This window comes from Diadema antillarum, unplaced genomic scaffold, assembly GCF_040938485.1.
Source record: "Diadema antillarum isolate AM-2024a unplaced genomic scaffold, OU_Dant_1.0 seq00000735_RagTag, whole genome shotgun sequence".
NCBI classification, from domain to species: Eukaryota; Metazoa; Echinodermata; class Echinoidea; order Diadematoida; family Diadematidae; genus Diadema; species Diadema antillarum.
Genome location: NW_027271635.1, coordinates 957,286 through 974,082, shown reverse-complemented (window position 1 = coordinate 974,082; position 16,797 = coordinate 957,286). Strand labels below are relative to the sequence as shown.

At 37.2% G+C, this 16,797-nt stretch overlaps 1 protein-coding gene across 1 annotated transcript; it reads left to right on the top strand.

Moving 5' to 3' along the window:
* Nucleotides 1-10,100: 10,100 nt before the first annotated feature.
* Nucleotides 10,101-15,864, top strand: LOC139738332 (uncharacterized). The gene is made up of 3 exons (XM_071648973.1): nt 10,101-10,161; nt 12,705-12,838; nt 14,745-15,864. Exons 1-3 carry the CDS (start codon nt 10,116-10,118, stop codon nt 15,066-15,068), a joined length of 504 nt encoding a protein of 167 aa, XP_071505074.1. The 5' UTR covers nt 10,101-10,115; the 3' UTR covers nt 15,069-15,864.
* The last annotated feature ends 933 nt before the right edge of the window (nt 15,865-16,797 follow it).

The following is a 16,797-nucleotide window of genomic DNA, read 5'->3' as shown; positions in this document are numbered from 1 at the left end:
CGTCCGTGAGCGAAACTTTCAGAACCTGTAACAGTACAAATTGTCTCCAGAACCTCATTAGAAAGAAATTTAAACGCACAGAAATTACAGATTACGCAAAATTCCATTTTCCTATAACTTTATTTTAAGTGTTTAGCTGTTTTTTTGTATAATTAGAGGGAAAACAAGCGTAAAATTGCGAGTGAATTTTCAATTGTTTGTTCATCATGATCACATAACGCCTTAAAAATTCTGAAACTACTGCTCTACACTCATTTTTTACTTTGTAAAACTTGATTTGTCGCTATTCGAGCCAAAAGTTTTAAAGAATACAGGACACTTTCGGGACAAGTTATCCTTATCGGAGGGATTGCATACGTCACGGACGTTCTCTGGAATTATCACGGACGTTCGTTCTACTACTAGGGTCATGTTCCAGGACGGATAACTAATCGGCAGAGAGTACCTAGCCTTCCTAACTTTTTCAAAAATTTGAAAATGTATTGTCAATGCAAATTATAAGAAATTTGACATCCTTACAACATATGTATTGCTCAGAGGGGGATCAGGAGGTGAATTTTCAGAGAAAATATTAATTATTTGCTTGGTTTTTGGTGAATTGCATGGTCCAAACACTGCGCACGAAACTCAGTCCGCTCAAAAAATGGCATGCAGCTCCTCGGCTAGAGAGCCAAAGGTAAAATGCACCTTCGCCATCAAAGCAAGATGGTGTCCCACTCGAAAACGTTTTAATCATCACGGACGTTCTTTTTCTCTTGGAGGTTCGTCTAAAAATATAATTTCGGTTCCTATTTGACAAAGGATGGACAGAAACTCAAAACAAACATATTATCGTGTTGCTAGATCTTAGTTGATTACGACTCAGAACAATATCGCCAATAACGTTTCATGGGCTACGATCTTTATTAGAAAATAGCGGAGGCACGTCCGTGACGAAAACTGAGTATAATTTTGCATAAAAGAATATTACGGCTCATGTACAGCCAGCAGACGTACAATTTCTGCAGGATATGTTCATTAGGTGGAACACCAAATTTTCGTATACGTTACAGTTGGGACAACAAAGTAGAATTTGCAGCAGCGATAGAAATAAAAGCATCCCGGACGTTCGTCTGTTTAGGACTTTGATATTTTCATTGTTCTCTGTAATTTTATACGTGCTCATAAAGTTCTTATAATTTTGTGATACATACCCATGATATGTCAGATCCAGAACATGGTCAGATATTAGATGCCACGTACCATTAAAAGTGCACATCATTAGTTTGAAAAACAAAATTTTTGGTGAAAATAGCGTTTTTACCGTATTTTTACGCTTTAAGTCCTTGTGAAATGAAAAATATCAGGAAAAAGTCAACCAAACCATATATTTCCTGAAAGGAAATTTACCAATCTTTGAGATGACATGAACAAATCTGGTTTCTTAGACCATCCTCGCGTGTTCTAAGGGAAAGAATGTCATAAGGTACGAAAATTGGCAATTGTACATCGTTCAAAATTCTCACCCATATAGTCACACAACCGTGCGCAAACGAGCTAACATTGTTTTTTAACACGAACCCGCTAAACGATGACAATCTACCGATACACGGATTTACTCGATACAGATGTTGTACTCCTCTTGATATACTAGTATACATGAACAAAATAGGTAATTCTTGCCCCATCCAAGCTTTCCCGGGCCTCATTGTCCTGGATGTTTCCCGCGGGGTAAACATCCGGAAAGATTTGTTAAAAACGCAAGAGCGTTATCTCATCGTCTGCGAAGGAAAAGGCAATCTATTTATTTCAATTCAATTTTTGTTTCCCATTCATGGGGTGAAACACCCTTGTAAGCTACCGTTTGGTTTTCAGAGGGGTCCACACAGGTTGAAAATACTAGCATTATGCATACAGTATTACAAACATATATACACATGCAAACAACATAGAAAAAAAATAAACATCGTGGTAATCTTGATTTTAGACATAAGAGGGAAAATACAAAGTATACGACCCCTTAGGCCCCGATAACCTCATTTATTGGTCTGGTGTTTTTTGGTTTGGTTTTTTTTGCGATGATTATTATTCATAGACAGTATCTTACAAGGTAAAAAAGCAACCTGTCTCACGTGAGCCCTTGTTGTTTGTCATAAAAAAAAAAAATGTTTATTCCGCTTGAGGCGGATACCTAAAGGCATCTGAATCGAATACAGTACCTATCCTTTGACTGGCAATACGCGCTAGAAGATTACTCTTCCAGTGCCACTCTAAGATTTGCATTTCTTTATGTTTCAGGGGATGTTTTATCTGTGATCTTGATAAGATTTTTTGCATTCGGTCAATTCTATCAAGTGTTTCTCCGATGTGAGATACGCAGCAAAATTCAAAATTACCAATTCAATGATGAAACACAGATGCAAGAAGAAACAGCTGTTATCAAAACATCTTCATTTTGGTCTTTACGCTCCGACTATTATCGTCAGGTTTGTCAGATGGAATTTTACAGCGCTAGAAGGGGTTGTTTGAGTGCTTGCTTTTTTTCACTTTCTGTTTGTTTTTTTTATTTTTTAAGGAGCAATTGAGACTGTTGCGGGAGATGGTGCTGGGTTTTGTGGGAATGATATTTAGTAACATAATTATTATCTTTTACCAATTTACAGACCCATCTTTTCAACGGACCATTCATTTCTGTCCTTACTTTTCTGTCAAGTATGCGTTGCTGTTCTTCGTTCATTTTATTCAATTGGACATACAATCTTTATTAAATGCCATACTTTACGATCCACAGTCTGGTCAATGAAGTTTTAACAAGTTGCTGAAATGATATGATTTATGTATATTGTATATGTGCTCTGTATCTGGTGTCACTTCTTGTTGGATGAAAATAAATAAATGAATTGAATTTGATTTGAACTGAATTTTAAATTGAATTCTGTGTGTGTACGTGTGTGTGTTTGTGTGTGTGTGAGTTTATGTGCTTGTGTGTGTGTTTGTGTTTGTTTGTTTGTGTGTGTGTGTGTGTGTGTGTGTGTGTGTGGAGGGGGTGGATCCCACTTTAACCGCAAACAACTTCCAGAATGTAAATGTGACCCGCTACAACAAAAAGGTCCTAAAGTCGCGCACGGTTGAAGCCGTGAAAATCTAGTTTGAAGTCAGAGCATTAAAATTGGTCAAAACTTACGATATTCTGATTTTGATATATTATTGGAATCTAACATGTCTTCTATCATCTGTCGAAATTTTGAAGCAAAATGATCAAAGGAAAGACCAAAAACTAGCGTTTTTCTGAGCCATGTTTTTTGGCGTTTCAACGAAGCACTGGTTTGAAAATTTGGATTGAGCGCCACAGATAGGTTCCGCCCCTAACAACGACCAGAGTGATCTCATTGGTCAGTTTGCTGTTCGCTGCTAACCGAAGCGTGAAGCTCGCACACTGCCCAGTCGACTGGTGCACGTGCCGGCGGGGCGCGCCATGCTCAGCCGCTTCTCACATTCTGGTCACTGATTGGTTGGTGAGGAGACCGCCGACGCTGATGTGCTTGAATGAACTCTTCGGGGGTTGCTAGGGCTTACCTTCTATTGTCCAGAGGTGAAAACTAACTTGCGTGTCCGTGATCGCGATTGCGTCGAAAGGAAGACTTTAAGGGCGCTTTTCTCAAAACAGTGATTTTCCAGACGCCTCGACATGCTCTCTTTTAAACATCGATATCTCAGCAGCCGATTATTGTTATAAAATATGTTATATATCAATTTAAAGCAGAAAGATTAGGGGATTATATCATGCAATTTTCAAATAATCGACCTACCCCGACTTTAGGATCATTTTGTTGTAGCGGGTCACAAATGTCACTGTAGTGACAACTGTAATAGTCAAGGCAAAACCTGGCTGCATAATAATACGAAAGAATATAAGAGGCTAACCACGGTGAATCATGAGCAATGGAGTATGGAGCAATAATCATTGAGAGCCGGGACTTTCGATTTATTTTAAAAATGATTTCAATGATTGCTTTTAAGAGAATGGCAAACTACATTTGACCTGGATAAATGCCTTGTAAAGACATAGGATACGTAAAGTCCCATGCCTTTGATCGAGATCTCATTATTAATATTACTTTATCTGGGAAAGAATTTAAGTTGGAATGTTATTTTTTATCATTTACCCAATATTTATCCAATACTGTAGTACATATATGTTTCAAGGCGACATCAGTTCAGTTTCAGTTTCAGTTTTCAGTTTAGTTTATTTTGCACCAAGCATTAAAAATATACAGAGCAAACAATAAAAACATGAAAAAATGAGATACAAAAGAGAAAAATTCATAAGACATAGGACATACAATTAGAAATAATGTGGCGGTATGACTACATACAAAGACAATGCCATTTGTGGGGGAAGCAGCAAGAAAGGAAAATCCCTTGTGAGTAGCTGACCCATTGTACTGTAACATACATATACCTTAGACAGATTTAAGGAAAAGAAATGACAGTTAAGTTGACAAAACGGGACAAGTCAAAACAATGCAATCATTACAAAAGAAAACTACGGAGATATGGACGATAACAACACAGAAAACAGCAACAACAAAAATAAAAATACGCCTTGAATTAACTACGTTTGTAATCTTCCAGTAAAAAGTGTTTATATTTGATTTTGAAACTATTTATAGATTGTGATGCTTTTAGGGATAGAATACCATATATGAGGACCCTGATATAAAACTGATTTTTAAAAAAAATGAGGTGCACGTGTGATATAAATGATAGTTTGCAGAATTTCTTGTGCCGTAATTATGAATAGTGCTGTTCAGCGAAAAATAATCTAAAAGGGATTCTGGAAGTAACTTTTTGTAACATAGATACATAAAAATACCCAACTGTAAAAAATAAATATCATAGAATTGCAGCATCTTATACAAATGAAAGATTGGTTTTGAATGGGCAAGATATGAAGCATGGCGTACAATACGTATTGCACGTTTTTGCAAGACACAAACTCTGTTCAACTGGGTTTTTGATGCATTGCCCCAAATTATGATCCCGTTTGACAAATGTGGTAAAACAATTGAATTATAAATCATTTTTAAAAACACTTTAGGCATTGACTTTAATTTATACATAACACCAATATTCTTTGCCAACACATTACAAACGTTATTTACATGAGCATTCCAGGTAACATTTTCATCAAGTATTAATCCTAAAAACTTCAAAGCCGACACACGTTTTACCTGAGAGGCACAGATATTGACAGAAAAATTATCAATATTACATTTTCTCTTGGTGAATAACATATAATTAGTTTTTTGAACATTAATTGTAAGTTTATTTGAATAAAACCACTTTGTCATCAGAGTAAGTTCTTGGTCCAAAATATTTTGTAACTCTAAAATATTCTTGTGTGAAAAAAATATGCTCGTATCATCGGCAAAAAGAATAAGCTTTAAAGTTTCAGAAACATTAAAAATGTCATTGATATATAACAAAAATAGTAAAGGTCCCAAAATAGAGCCCTGGGGCACTCCACATCTTATGCCTAAATTAAATGATTTATCATTACAGATGCTTACATATTGTTTACGTTCACACAAATAACTCTTAAGTAATTGTAATGGTAATCCTCTAATTCCATAATGCATATAATTCATGTACCAATATACTATGATCAAGCGTGTCGAACGCCTTACTTAAATCAAGAAATACACCAATCATATATTCTTTATTCTCAATCGCAGTTACAACTTCATGCACAAAATTCACCATTGCAGATGATGTGGAGTGCCCCGGCCTAAAACCATATTGATTTTCGTGTATTATATTGCACTGTGTAAGAAAATTAAAAAGACGATTGTATATACACTTTTCTAATATTTTTGAAAATACTGGCAAGACTGAAATTGGCCGATAATTAGAAACGAGTTCCGGGCTTCCACTTTTATACACAGGAATCACCCTAGCAATTTTCATATTTTCTGGGAAAATACCAAATTCAAGACACTTATTAAATATCAAACTCAAACGTTTTGCTATCACATGTATAACTCTCTTTACAATTTTTATGTGAGTATCATCATATCCGGCACTGGTAATTGATTTTAAGTTACAGACTATGTCTATAATTTCTTTCTCAGTAACATGGCTAAAATAAATAGTGCATTCATTTACTTTCACATATTGCATAAAATTATCAGTAACATCTAGTGTAAACTTTGAATTCAAATCATATCCAATATCAACGAAGTACTTATTCATAACATCACATATTTCTTTCTTATCAGATACTTTCTCACAATTCTTTAATATTCCATTGCACTCGAATGTGTTATTTTCTTTACCCATTGCTTTATTTATAATATTCCAAGTTTGTTTTGTACTTCCATTACATTTGTTTAACTGTCCGACATAATATTGTTTTTTGGCAAGTTTAATCATATTTGTAACTTTGTTTCGACATCTCTTATACACAGTCTCATGATGTTCACTCGGATTCTTTACAAATAATCTATACAAACGGCACTTTCTTTTACACAATTTACGAATTTCATACACTGCAAAAACTAGGGTGTTAAATATCTAACACCAGCACAGAATCGAAAAATATTAACACTCTTGGTGTTGATTTTAGGTCCCGTTCAGAAAGAATCACACCAACTGGTGTCGAAATATTCAATTACAGGTTGATGTTAGAGTTTTGGTGTTATTAATTGGTGTTGAAATTGCACATGCGCATAAGTCAGAGAATTCGAGCAAAATCATTGGACGAAAGTTGTCATGTGACCTCGCTCTGCGCTCTCGGATCGCGCTGCTGGCCGGCATTTATGGCTAGCTAGCTAGCTGTGTACAGTGTGCGCGGTGCATGCATATGTTATGTGTAGTATGCATTATCAAGGCCATTTTTTATCGATGAGGTTTTCTTCGCCTTCGGGCCGCGGGTAATGAAAATTCGACTCAATAATATCCTCATTAATCAGCAGTTAAACAGCACAATCATGCCGATAAGTGTAAAGATTTGTTCTGGAGATCGCCGAATCAGAAAGTTGCTGCCACTAAATCCAGAAGACATCGTAGGATTCTTTGAACTGAGTAAGTGTACGGTACCTGTTTTTCAGGTGTTTGTCATGAGTCGACTGTACAATACTGCTAATGCATGTGGAGCATGTGGAGCTGCAGCTAGAGTGCGTGCGACAGCGTTGCACCCAAAAGTACTTCTCCTACTATCCTAGTCTACAGACTACAGGTAGTTTTCTAGACTTAGAATCTAGTAGGTCCTAACGTTAGAAACTAAATCATCCCATTAAATTTAGAGTCTAACTGCTACAACGAGCCTTGGGCTTGGACCAAGCCTTCCTGAACTTGAAGCCTTGAGCCTGGGGACCACGCAAAATACTTCTTTATAAGCGAATTTTGTTTGGCAAGAGGAGTTCATATCATGTGCAAATGTACAAAACTACAATTGAAACCTTATCTACTGGTATGTTATGTGATACAATGCATATAGATCTATAGCCATAGAGTCTAGTGTTACTGTAGTTTTTAGATGATAACTATTTCTCTATTTGTGGTAGGTGTCTATACTTTACGTTAGATCTAGACTCTGTAGTCTAGTCCAGGTCTACAGAAATTACATTATCTTCTTGGATAATCGGTGTGCTCTCCCGATGTGCTCCGCTTGTAGTGGGTGCAACGCTGTCGCTTTTGCAATAGTATGTGTGTAGCTACTGTATAGTGTAGTCTGTAGCTAGTCTGTGCAGCTAGTCTGTTACTAGTGTTAGTCTGTTGGTCTGTTTGTTACTTTAATATTAGTCTGTAGTGTTGGTCTGTTACAAAAATGTGAAAGTTTTTGTTGAACTTGCTCTCATTTAATTCTTTCTTTCTACATCAATTTTGTTCTATCTTGGAACAAGTGATCCTTGGGCTTGGCCGGCCTTGGTAATACCAGGTGTGAGTTAATGAGGTCAAATGTCATCTAGGGGGTCAAAGGTCAAATGATAGGTCTGTTAGTCTGTTACAAAAATGTTAAAGTTTTTGTTGAACTTGCTCTCATTTTTTTATTTCTGCATCAATTTTGTTCTAACTTGGAACGATTGATCCTAGTTGGGTTAATATCAGATTTGAGTTGATACGGATATTGTCAATGGTCATCTTGGGGTCAAAAGGTTACTTGTTTTATTGATTGCAAAATCAGGCGAGACTTGTGCCGGCCATGGTTCGAGAACCACCTTGTTATTACAAAAAAGTTCTTGGTTTGAATGTTTTGAATGATAGGATTTGATAAATTTTATGGACATCTTCAGTAAAAATGTAGGGACAGCTTAAGCCCTAAGGGGGCCGCTCACTTGGTCTAGCCTATCCTGGTCTATCGAGGTAGGCCTTAATACTGTCACAGCCGGGTTCAAAAAATTGCATGGCTATGTAATTCTTTCACCTGGGGTGGCAGTAAGGCCTACCTCTAGACCAGAATAGGCTAGTCCAAGAGCTAGTCTCTAGGTCAATAGGGTTAGAGCACCAGCGAACGACTCCTTTAGGCCTAAGCTTTTCTACATTTTTACTGAAGAAGATGTCAAAAAAATTCATCAAAACCAGTCATTCCACTGGCATTAATCGGGGGGGGGGGGGGGGATAAAGTATGTGATAAATGAGATATGTGTCATTGTATTAACATCATATACTTAAAAAATTGTCAATGTCTTTCCCAAAAACACTGAAAATTGCCAGAATGTTCAAACACACTAGCGGTATAAAAGTTATAATGCTACTACAACTGTAGCTATTATCCTGTCATGAAACCATACAAACTGCAAAGTATACTTAAGTCATTTTTTATTACATTTGTAAATTGTAATAGTTTTTCTCTCCCCACCCCCCCCCCTTACAGTCAGAAGAAAATTCAGCATCAGAGATGGCGAAGATCTTGTTTTAGTGGATGAACATGAAGGCTTTAGTATCGACGATGATGTATTGGGAGATATTGTGACCAGCCAGCCTGATGTTAGCCTTATGGTCCTGAAAGAAGATGAAGAATGGTCCAGTAAGTTTTTAATAAGAGCATTACATTTCTGGAGAAGTAAGCAGTATGCGAACAATTATAGGAATGTTCCTTTGAACATTCTCTGTATTTGCAAAAGGTGCTACTGGATACAGCCACTGTGTTAAAATGAACAATTCATTGCAAATTAAAGACAAAGGAAGCTAGTCTTCAGCATTGCAAACTTGCATTTTTGCAGAAATGTTTTCAATGCGATCATCTTGAAATTTGTTGGAAATTTCTATCTATATGTCCTACCCATTCAAGGATGGTATTTATTCATGAATGTACGGCTCACAGTTTCCTGGACCTACATGTGTCTTGAAGACACCTCAATATTGTGAATGTTTGATTTAAAAAACATTTTGGTGTGATGTTTGAGTTGAATGATACTGTCCAAAGGATTACATAAAAAAGAATCTACAAAAGTCTGGAAACTTATCATTGTTCATCGGTGTTGGGTATTACCAGGGAGGTGGCCATCTCCCTGGTATCACCAAGTCCCTGGCTGGTGTAAATTTACTCCTAATTCAAGAAGATCTAGTAATTGCAGTGTTTCTAGTATAGTACGCCTTTTTAATTATTTGTTGTGCCTAGCATTCTTATGCTATAAATGTATGATTACGTATTTCAAATCTGGGCGGACAACTCTGTCAAAGTTTACAACAGTAGCATATGACACGAGTGCTGTTTTTCCCATGGTTGGCCCCAGCTGATAAATACTGTGGGGTAAATACTGGTCTTTGCCGGATATTACCGTCTCGCTATTTATGATGAGAATGGGAAACACAGGGGAATAATCAATAAGTCATTTCATGAATTTTGTTAATAAAGGAATACACAAATCATTGTACATGAAGTATGATTAACCAAAATAATAATAATAATAATAATAATAATTTATGGCAGGAATTCATTCTTATTGCTGGGACAAATTTTTGCGCAACGTTTTCTGATCTATGTATCTGATACCATTTTTGCTGTGTACAAGAATTCGAAAATTGTAGCAGTCACTTGGGAAGGAATTGCTCCTATTGTAAATGTTTACTCCAATCATTCAGTGGCACTTGCTCGACAACTTCTGAAGCAGAATGGAAACTTGACAGTCATGGAGCTCCTGTCATCTTTTGACAGTTCTGACCAGAACAAAGAAGGTATTTTTGCACATTCCCTGGAATGCACCCTCTAATTTCATAAAGAGTCTGAAGTGTCATCAGAAGTTAAAATTAAACCAACCTTATCATTAAACATTCTAGTGATGGTCAATTTTTCATGGAGCATAATCACACTCCCACATAAACACAACACAAATGTGGGCCAGGAAGCTTATTTTCGAGTAGCCATACACAATTTTCCCCACCCTGAGAGGGGACTCCCTCCCGGATCATCCCCTCATCTAGTTATTTCACTCCATAGGATTTTTTTTACAAAAAACAATTTCCAATACTCTGAAAGTATATTGTACTCACTTAAATGTGCATCAGAAAAAGTTTATTTCTAAGATGCCAATTGCTAAATTTTCCCTACCCTTAGATGGGGCAGTCCCTTCCAAACCTTCCCCTGCATTTTACCCATCTAACTTTAACTTTTAACATTTTTAAGTCGTCCAAAGGAAAGACCTTATGCCGTCATATTTGTCCGTCTGTCTCTCCGTCTGTCTGTCAACAATTTGGTATCCACTTTTTCATCGATCTATATCTTGGCTCCGAGTTAACCAAACAAGTTCATATTTGGTATCGGTATCCTTTAGGACTTTCCTGATATTAAGCTTATTTTTGTGTTGAGGTTGAGCTTAAAGGCAAAGATCAAAGGTAATTCAATGTCACATGGGTTATATAAAACAAATGAAAATAGATCTTTCTCGCAATATCTCAAGAACGGTTTGGGCAAACAACTTCAAACTTGGTATATGTATACCTATGGAGGTGACAATGATCTTTGACCTCAACCTTTGACCTTGACCTTTGACCTTGATTAAACATGAAAATAGCTCTTTCTCGTAATATCTCAAGAAAGGTTTGGAGAAACAACTTCAAACTTGGTATATGTATACCTATGGACGTGGCAATGATCTGTGACCTCAAGCTTTGACCTTGACCTTTGACCTTTGCCCTTGATTATTTGTAGACAACATTTTGAATACTGTCCATATTGGCACGGTTTTCAATTACTCGACATTGGACGACTGCTTTGGACGTCGTCCATATTATTATACACTTGGCTTGATTTCTGCTATTCTGATGGCAGAACCCCTTCCCACACACTCCCCCTGCTTTGTCCCTTCACTCCCTCACTCAGTGCCCCCCCCCCCCTCCTTTTTGTCTCACCTGAACAAAGTTCTGGCAGAGATTGACATAGTAATCACTTTTCCTGTTGCTGTGTTAGAAAAATGTTAAAGGCTTTTGTTGAACTTGCTCTCATTTCTCTATTTCTGCATCAATTTTGTTCAAACTTGGAACAAATAATCCTTGGGTATTACCAGATGTGAGTTGATGAGGATGATGAGGTGAAAGGTCATCTAGGGGTCAAAAGATCAAATGATGCGAGGCCATGTGCATCATTTTTAGCTCACCTTAGCCGAAGGTTCAAGTGAGCTGTTGCCATCCGTTTTTGTCTGCCGTCCCTTGTCCGTTGTGCGGTGTGCGTCATCTGTAAACTTTTATATTTTCATCTTCTTCTGCAGAACGAATGGTCGGCTTTTAGTCAAACTTGCAGAGAATCATTCTGTTGGGTAGAGTTGTTCAAATGATAACTGTAGCCCCATGGGGGCCCAGGGGGAGGGCCCCCAGGGTGCAAAATTCTCAAAATTTCAAACATCTTCTTCTCCAGATCCACAAGAAGATCAGTCAAGTTGTTTTGTGTGTAGATACCTTTATAAGTAAAGAATGAAAGTTGTTTATGACAACTCCTGTTGTGCCCCCTCCTTGGATTATTCTGTGTCAGTTTTCCTAAGAGTTTTCCCATTCAAATCTCAAAATAATTATATTGCTATAGCGCCCTCTAGACAACTACTGAAACTCCCCTTTAAATGAATGTTGAGTAAAAGTTGCCTTCAATGAGTTTGTACAGAAATTACCAATGAGATTGATAACTCAAAGTTTAATTCATGTCAAAATGAACAGAGCCCATGGAAGTACAAGAATTGTATATTTATTAAAGGAAAAAAAATATTTTAATCTTTTACAAAAAGGGAACAATTAAGCTGTGATCATTCAGAGCATTACAAGTTACATTTCAGTGATCACAGCAAGTTCCGAAAATGACCACAAATTACTCACTGGACCATCTCTTCATGCATGAATGATCAAGGTTTTTAATTATAGACAATCAATGACTACTAATCTGATACATGTGATTGTAATAAAGTATCTGCTCACCATGCACTTGTAAGATTTAGGAATAATCTGCATGTGTATTGTTACTAATTGTTTTGCCAGAGTGTCCAAATGGGGGGGGGGGGGGGTAAATGATTTTACATGCAACTGTAGTAACTCAGTGAGTAATCATTTCAGGTGTTCACAGTGAGTTTGACTCTTCATTACAAGGTGAGTATTGATCGAAAACTCACAAAAAAGTGCATGTCCTACTTTTCTCCTACTTTTACTGAAATTTAGCTCCTATTTTTTTTCTCCTACTTTTTCACCATGATCTACTAGAAAGCCTGCTTGATTTTATTATTTTGCATTTTGAAATACAGGATGGAATTCTGGTACATCTGCCATCCTCCTCCTCTTGTGCCTGTTGCCTCCTGCAAGCCAAGGGAGGTCTAAAGCTGCCTCAGCAAAAGTATCCATTTCCTCAGCAATCTCAAGGATTATTCAGTTTCAGAAGGTATGTAGCTTTTCAGTATAAAAGTGGACTATAAATAAATAATGTTATTAGTACCCTCGTCACACCTTGCATGTTCTCACTGCATTCTAGAAAATGTTGCCAAAACTGACTAAATGTGTGTACACAGGGAGTAGATGTAGCAATGGTCTATCTAAGAATTTCATGAATGTGCTTAGACTGGCTTGGACTAAGAGGGTGCTCAAGAACTTTGGGCCTGTTCAAAAACTGAACCTATCCTAAGATTATTAGGAGTGACAATGCGCTAGAACGAGATGGACCTACTGCAAACAGGGTTGCCATACTTCAATCCTACTAGGAATATGTTTCAGCGTGACATTTTCACAGCCCTAAATGTAGAGTTATATCAATAAACAAAAGGTCAGTACTTTTTGCCTCGATATTGGAAATTGATTACAAATTTGCAGCAAGAAAATAATTGTGAAGGAAATTTTAAAATCCTTATTTTCACAGTGTCTCCTTTTGTGTGAGTTGAAATGACTCAACCATATTAGAAAGACTCTTCTCAATCAGATACTTAAAACCTGCTTTGAAAATACTTGCATTTTTTACCAGGCCTCTACAGCCTACCTCTATACGTTTATAAAATTTTCTGTGCAAAGTCCTGGTTGAAGAATGTAGCTACAGTGTATATCTCTGTTCAGTTCATTAACCATAAAGTGAATTGAGCGAGATACAAGTTATAGGGGAGACTACGCTGCACATGGATGTCACCATCATGCACAAGCCCTGTGATTTATGCACTTTTCCTATTTGCTCAAGAGTTATGATGGAGCATCACTTGCAGCCAAGCCTTGATAGTCTGCAACATGCAGCCTGAAGGCCACTGCATATGTGACCGTGCACCTCAAAACGAACATAAAGTCGCACACACTGATTTTGCGTGAGGACTGAAAATAAGTGAAATGGGTCAACCTAGCTGAACTTGACTTTTTCATATTTTCTGAAAGAGCGGGTCTTCTTTTACACTTTGCTAAAATTTGGTATCATAAAACGGGCAGGAAAGTGTGTTTTTTTAGCAGTTTATCTCGAACATTTTTGGTAGAATAGTGTGATTAGGTGTGTCTTTAGAATCCCTTTTTCATTTCTGAAAAACCTTGTCCACACTCTTCACTTTCAACTTTAATAACTTTTGAAAAGATAGTGCTACTGCTTTGAAAGTTGGCATTAATTATGGACAGAATGTGTTTATGAGGCATGCTTAATTTCAGTTTAATTTGATAATCCCTTCATTGTTGTTACTCTGGTGGTTTACTTCCTGTTTTTTGTCCCATTCATCGCACAGCCAGCACGGTTTGGTAAAGATTAAGCGCTTGAATAAACACTGTATTTCAGAGCTTCTTTTCTCAGTTTACACTTTTCCTGAGTCTGTGCTTTCTTTCCAATATTTAGATAGGTTAGGAGAGTCCATTTGATTTGAGTTATACATCATTTTAAAGCTTAAAGTCTGCTCTTTCAGAATATGGTCTTAACTAAAAATTCATGTCTGGCGACTTTTTGTTTGTTTTGAGGTACAGGGTCACATATCATACAAATCTTTGGTCGCACAACTTGCCGACTATCATTTTATGAAATAAACAGTGCGTATATTCTGTTTTATTTCAGATCTTAAGTCGCTGAGTTGTGTGACAGAAAGTCATATCGAATGCGGTGGCCTTTAGTCTAATCAGGCCTCTTAAATTGAGAAAAAAGTCAGAAAACGTTGTGCTACTTTGCACATTGCAGACATTTTCCACAAAACATCCAGATCCCCCCACTATATATGTATGTATGTATGATGATGGTAACAGTGATGATAAAGATAGAGTTTTGATAGAATTAACAAGTGGGAAAAGGGTAACTGCTAGTTTCATCGTTTACTAGTACATGTAATTTGTTTCAAACACAGAGTGGAGGGAGCATTCAAGATTTTCTGGATGGCACCAAACAGACCCAGAGCCAACCGTTCCTTCTTGGAATTGGAAATTCTAAGGCCTGTATCAGCAGTTACTTGCTCATTGTCGATCACAAGGCCATTCCATGTGGTGCCCGTACGGTGGAAGGAGCAGTAGATGAACTCTTCAAGACGCACTTTGTCTTTGGCTTGCATTACTGCCAGTCTCTTCATCAGTTCTGGACCTTCATCCAGACAGCTGTTTTCGAGATTGATGTTGGAGTTTCCCGCGAATCACCGAGAGTGCGTGAACTAAGATCCAAATTATTCACACCATGATTTGCTTCAAATGCAAGAGAAATTTTGCAATACCAAAGTTGGTGCAACATTTAAGATTAAGTCATGGACTAAGTGAAGGAGGAAAAGAGGTGTTAATCTGTGGACAGGGAGCTTGTGCAAGAACATTTTATTCTTTTCGTGGATTTCGAGGGCATTTGCAGACTCACCTTAAATCTGGTTTGCCAGATAATCAAGAACAGTTTACTGAAAATGAGAAAGCTGGTGAATCATTCGAAGAGAGCTTTGCAGGAAACAGTAATGATAATGACGACAGTGATCAAGATCAGGATATAAATGCAGAAGATGACATTTTATCCGCTGAAGATTTGAATAGGCAGTGTGCAAAAGTAATTTCAAAATTTTCAGCAAACAGTGCAAACTCTGGAAAAGTTGTAAATGACATCGTGGAATCAACCAGTTTGATTGTAGGTGATGTAGTAAAAAGTGCATCAGCGGCAGTTAAGGCTACTTTCTTGAAACATAAACTGCCCATTGAGTCCGAAGCTTATAGAGAAATACAGACGCATTTTGCTATGCTTGAAAAGCCATTTGAAAATTTGAACTCAGAATATAAGCGGATGAAATATTGTGCAACACTTGGACTTGTTGAACCACAAGAAATAAAGTTAGCATCCGGTATGAAAGTCGTCTAAATAAAAGAAGTAAGCAGTATGAACAGATTGCTATTGAAGATACCTTTGTTTATATACCCATTTTAGAATCTTTAAAGCAACTTTTGAGCAATGAAGATATATTGCATTTTGCTACTCATGACCATAGGAGCACTGATGGTGTAATGAGAGATTACTGTGATGGTGCACAATTTGAGAACATCCCTCTTTTCCATGAAGATGAAAATGCCCTACAAATTCACTGTTTTTATGATGACTTTGAAACTGTAAACCCCATCGGTTCAAAAACAAAAATTCACAAGTTAGGTGCCTTTTATTTCATTTTGAAAAATCTGCCACCAAAGTATAATTCTATTCTTTCCAATATCAATCTTGTAGCTCTGTGGTATGCTGAAGATGCCAAAAAACATGGATTTAATGCTATTCTCAAGCATATTGTGAAAGACATTAACATTCTGTCAACAGTTGGCATTACTCTTCCTAATGGCATTGTGAAGAGGGGAACCATTACTCAAATTAGTGCTGATAATCTAGGTGCAAATGCCCTGTTTGGTTTTGTACAGAGCTTTTCTGCTAATTATTACTGTCGATTGTGTGTGACAAGCAAGGAAGAGGCGCAGAACACATTAAAAGAGGTGTTAATGGAAATGCGCACCAGGCAGACTTATGAGCAACATTTACAAGAAGCTGAAGCTCAAACTACACTGTCACATGTGTTTGGAGTTAAACAAAAAACTGTATTGAATGATTGTATTTACTTTCATATCTTGACAAATTTTTCACTTGATATAATGCATGATCTGTTGGAAGGCATAGTTCAGTATGAGCTGAAACTTGTACTAGAATATTCATCTATGAAAGGCAACCACCACTCTTGACCCATGATGAACTGAATCAGAGAGTTGCCAGCCATTGCTTAAACCGTACAGATAACAAGAACAAACCATCCTACATTAAACTGAGAACAGCTGGCAATGATGTGGGTCAAAAGGCAATGCAGGCTTGGTGCTTGATAAGAAATCTTCCATTCATCATAGCTCATGACATTGCAGAAGGAAACGTCTACTGGGAACTGCTGCTAAGATTACTAGATTGTA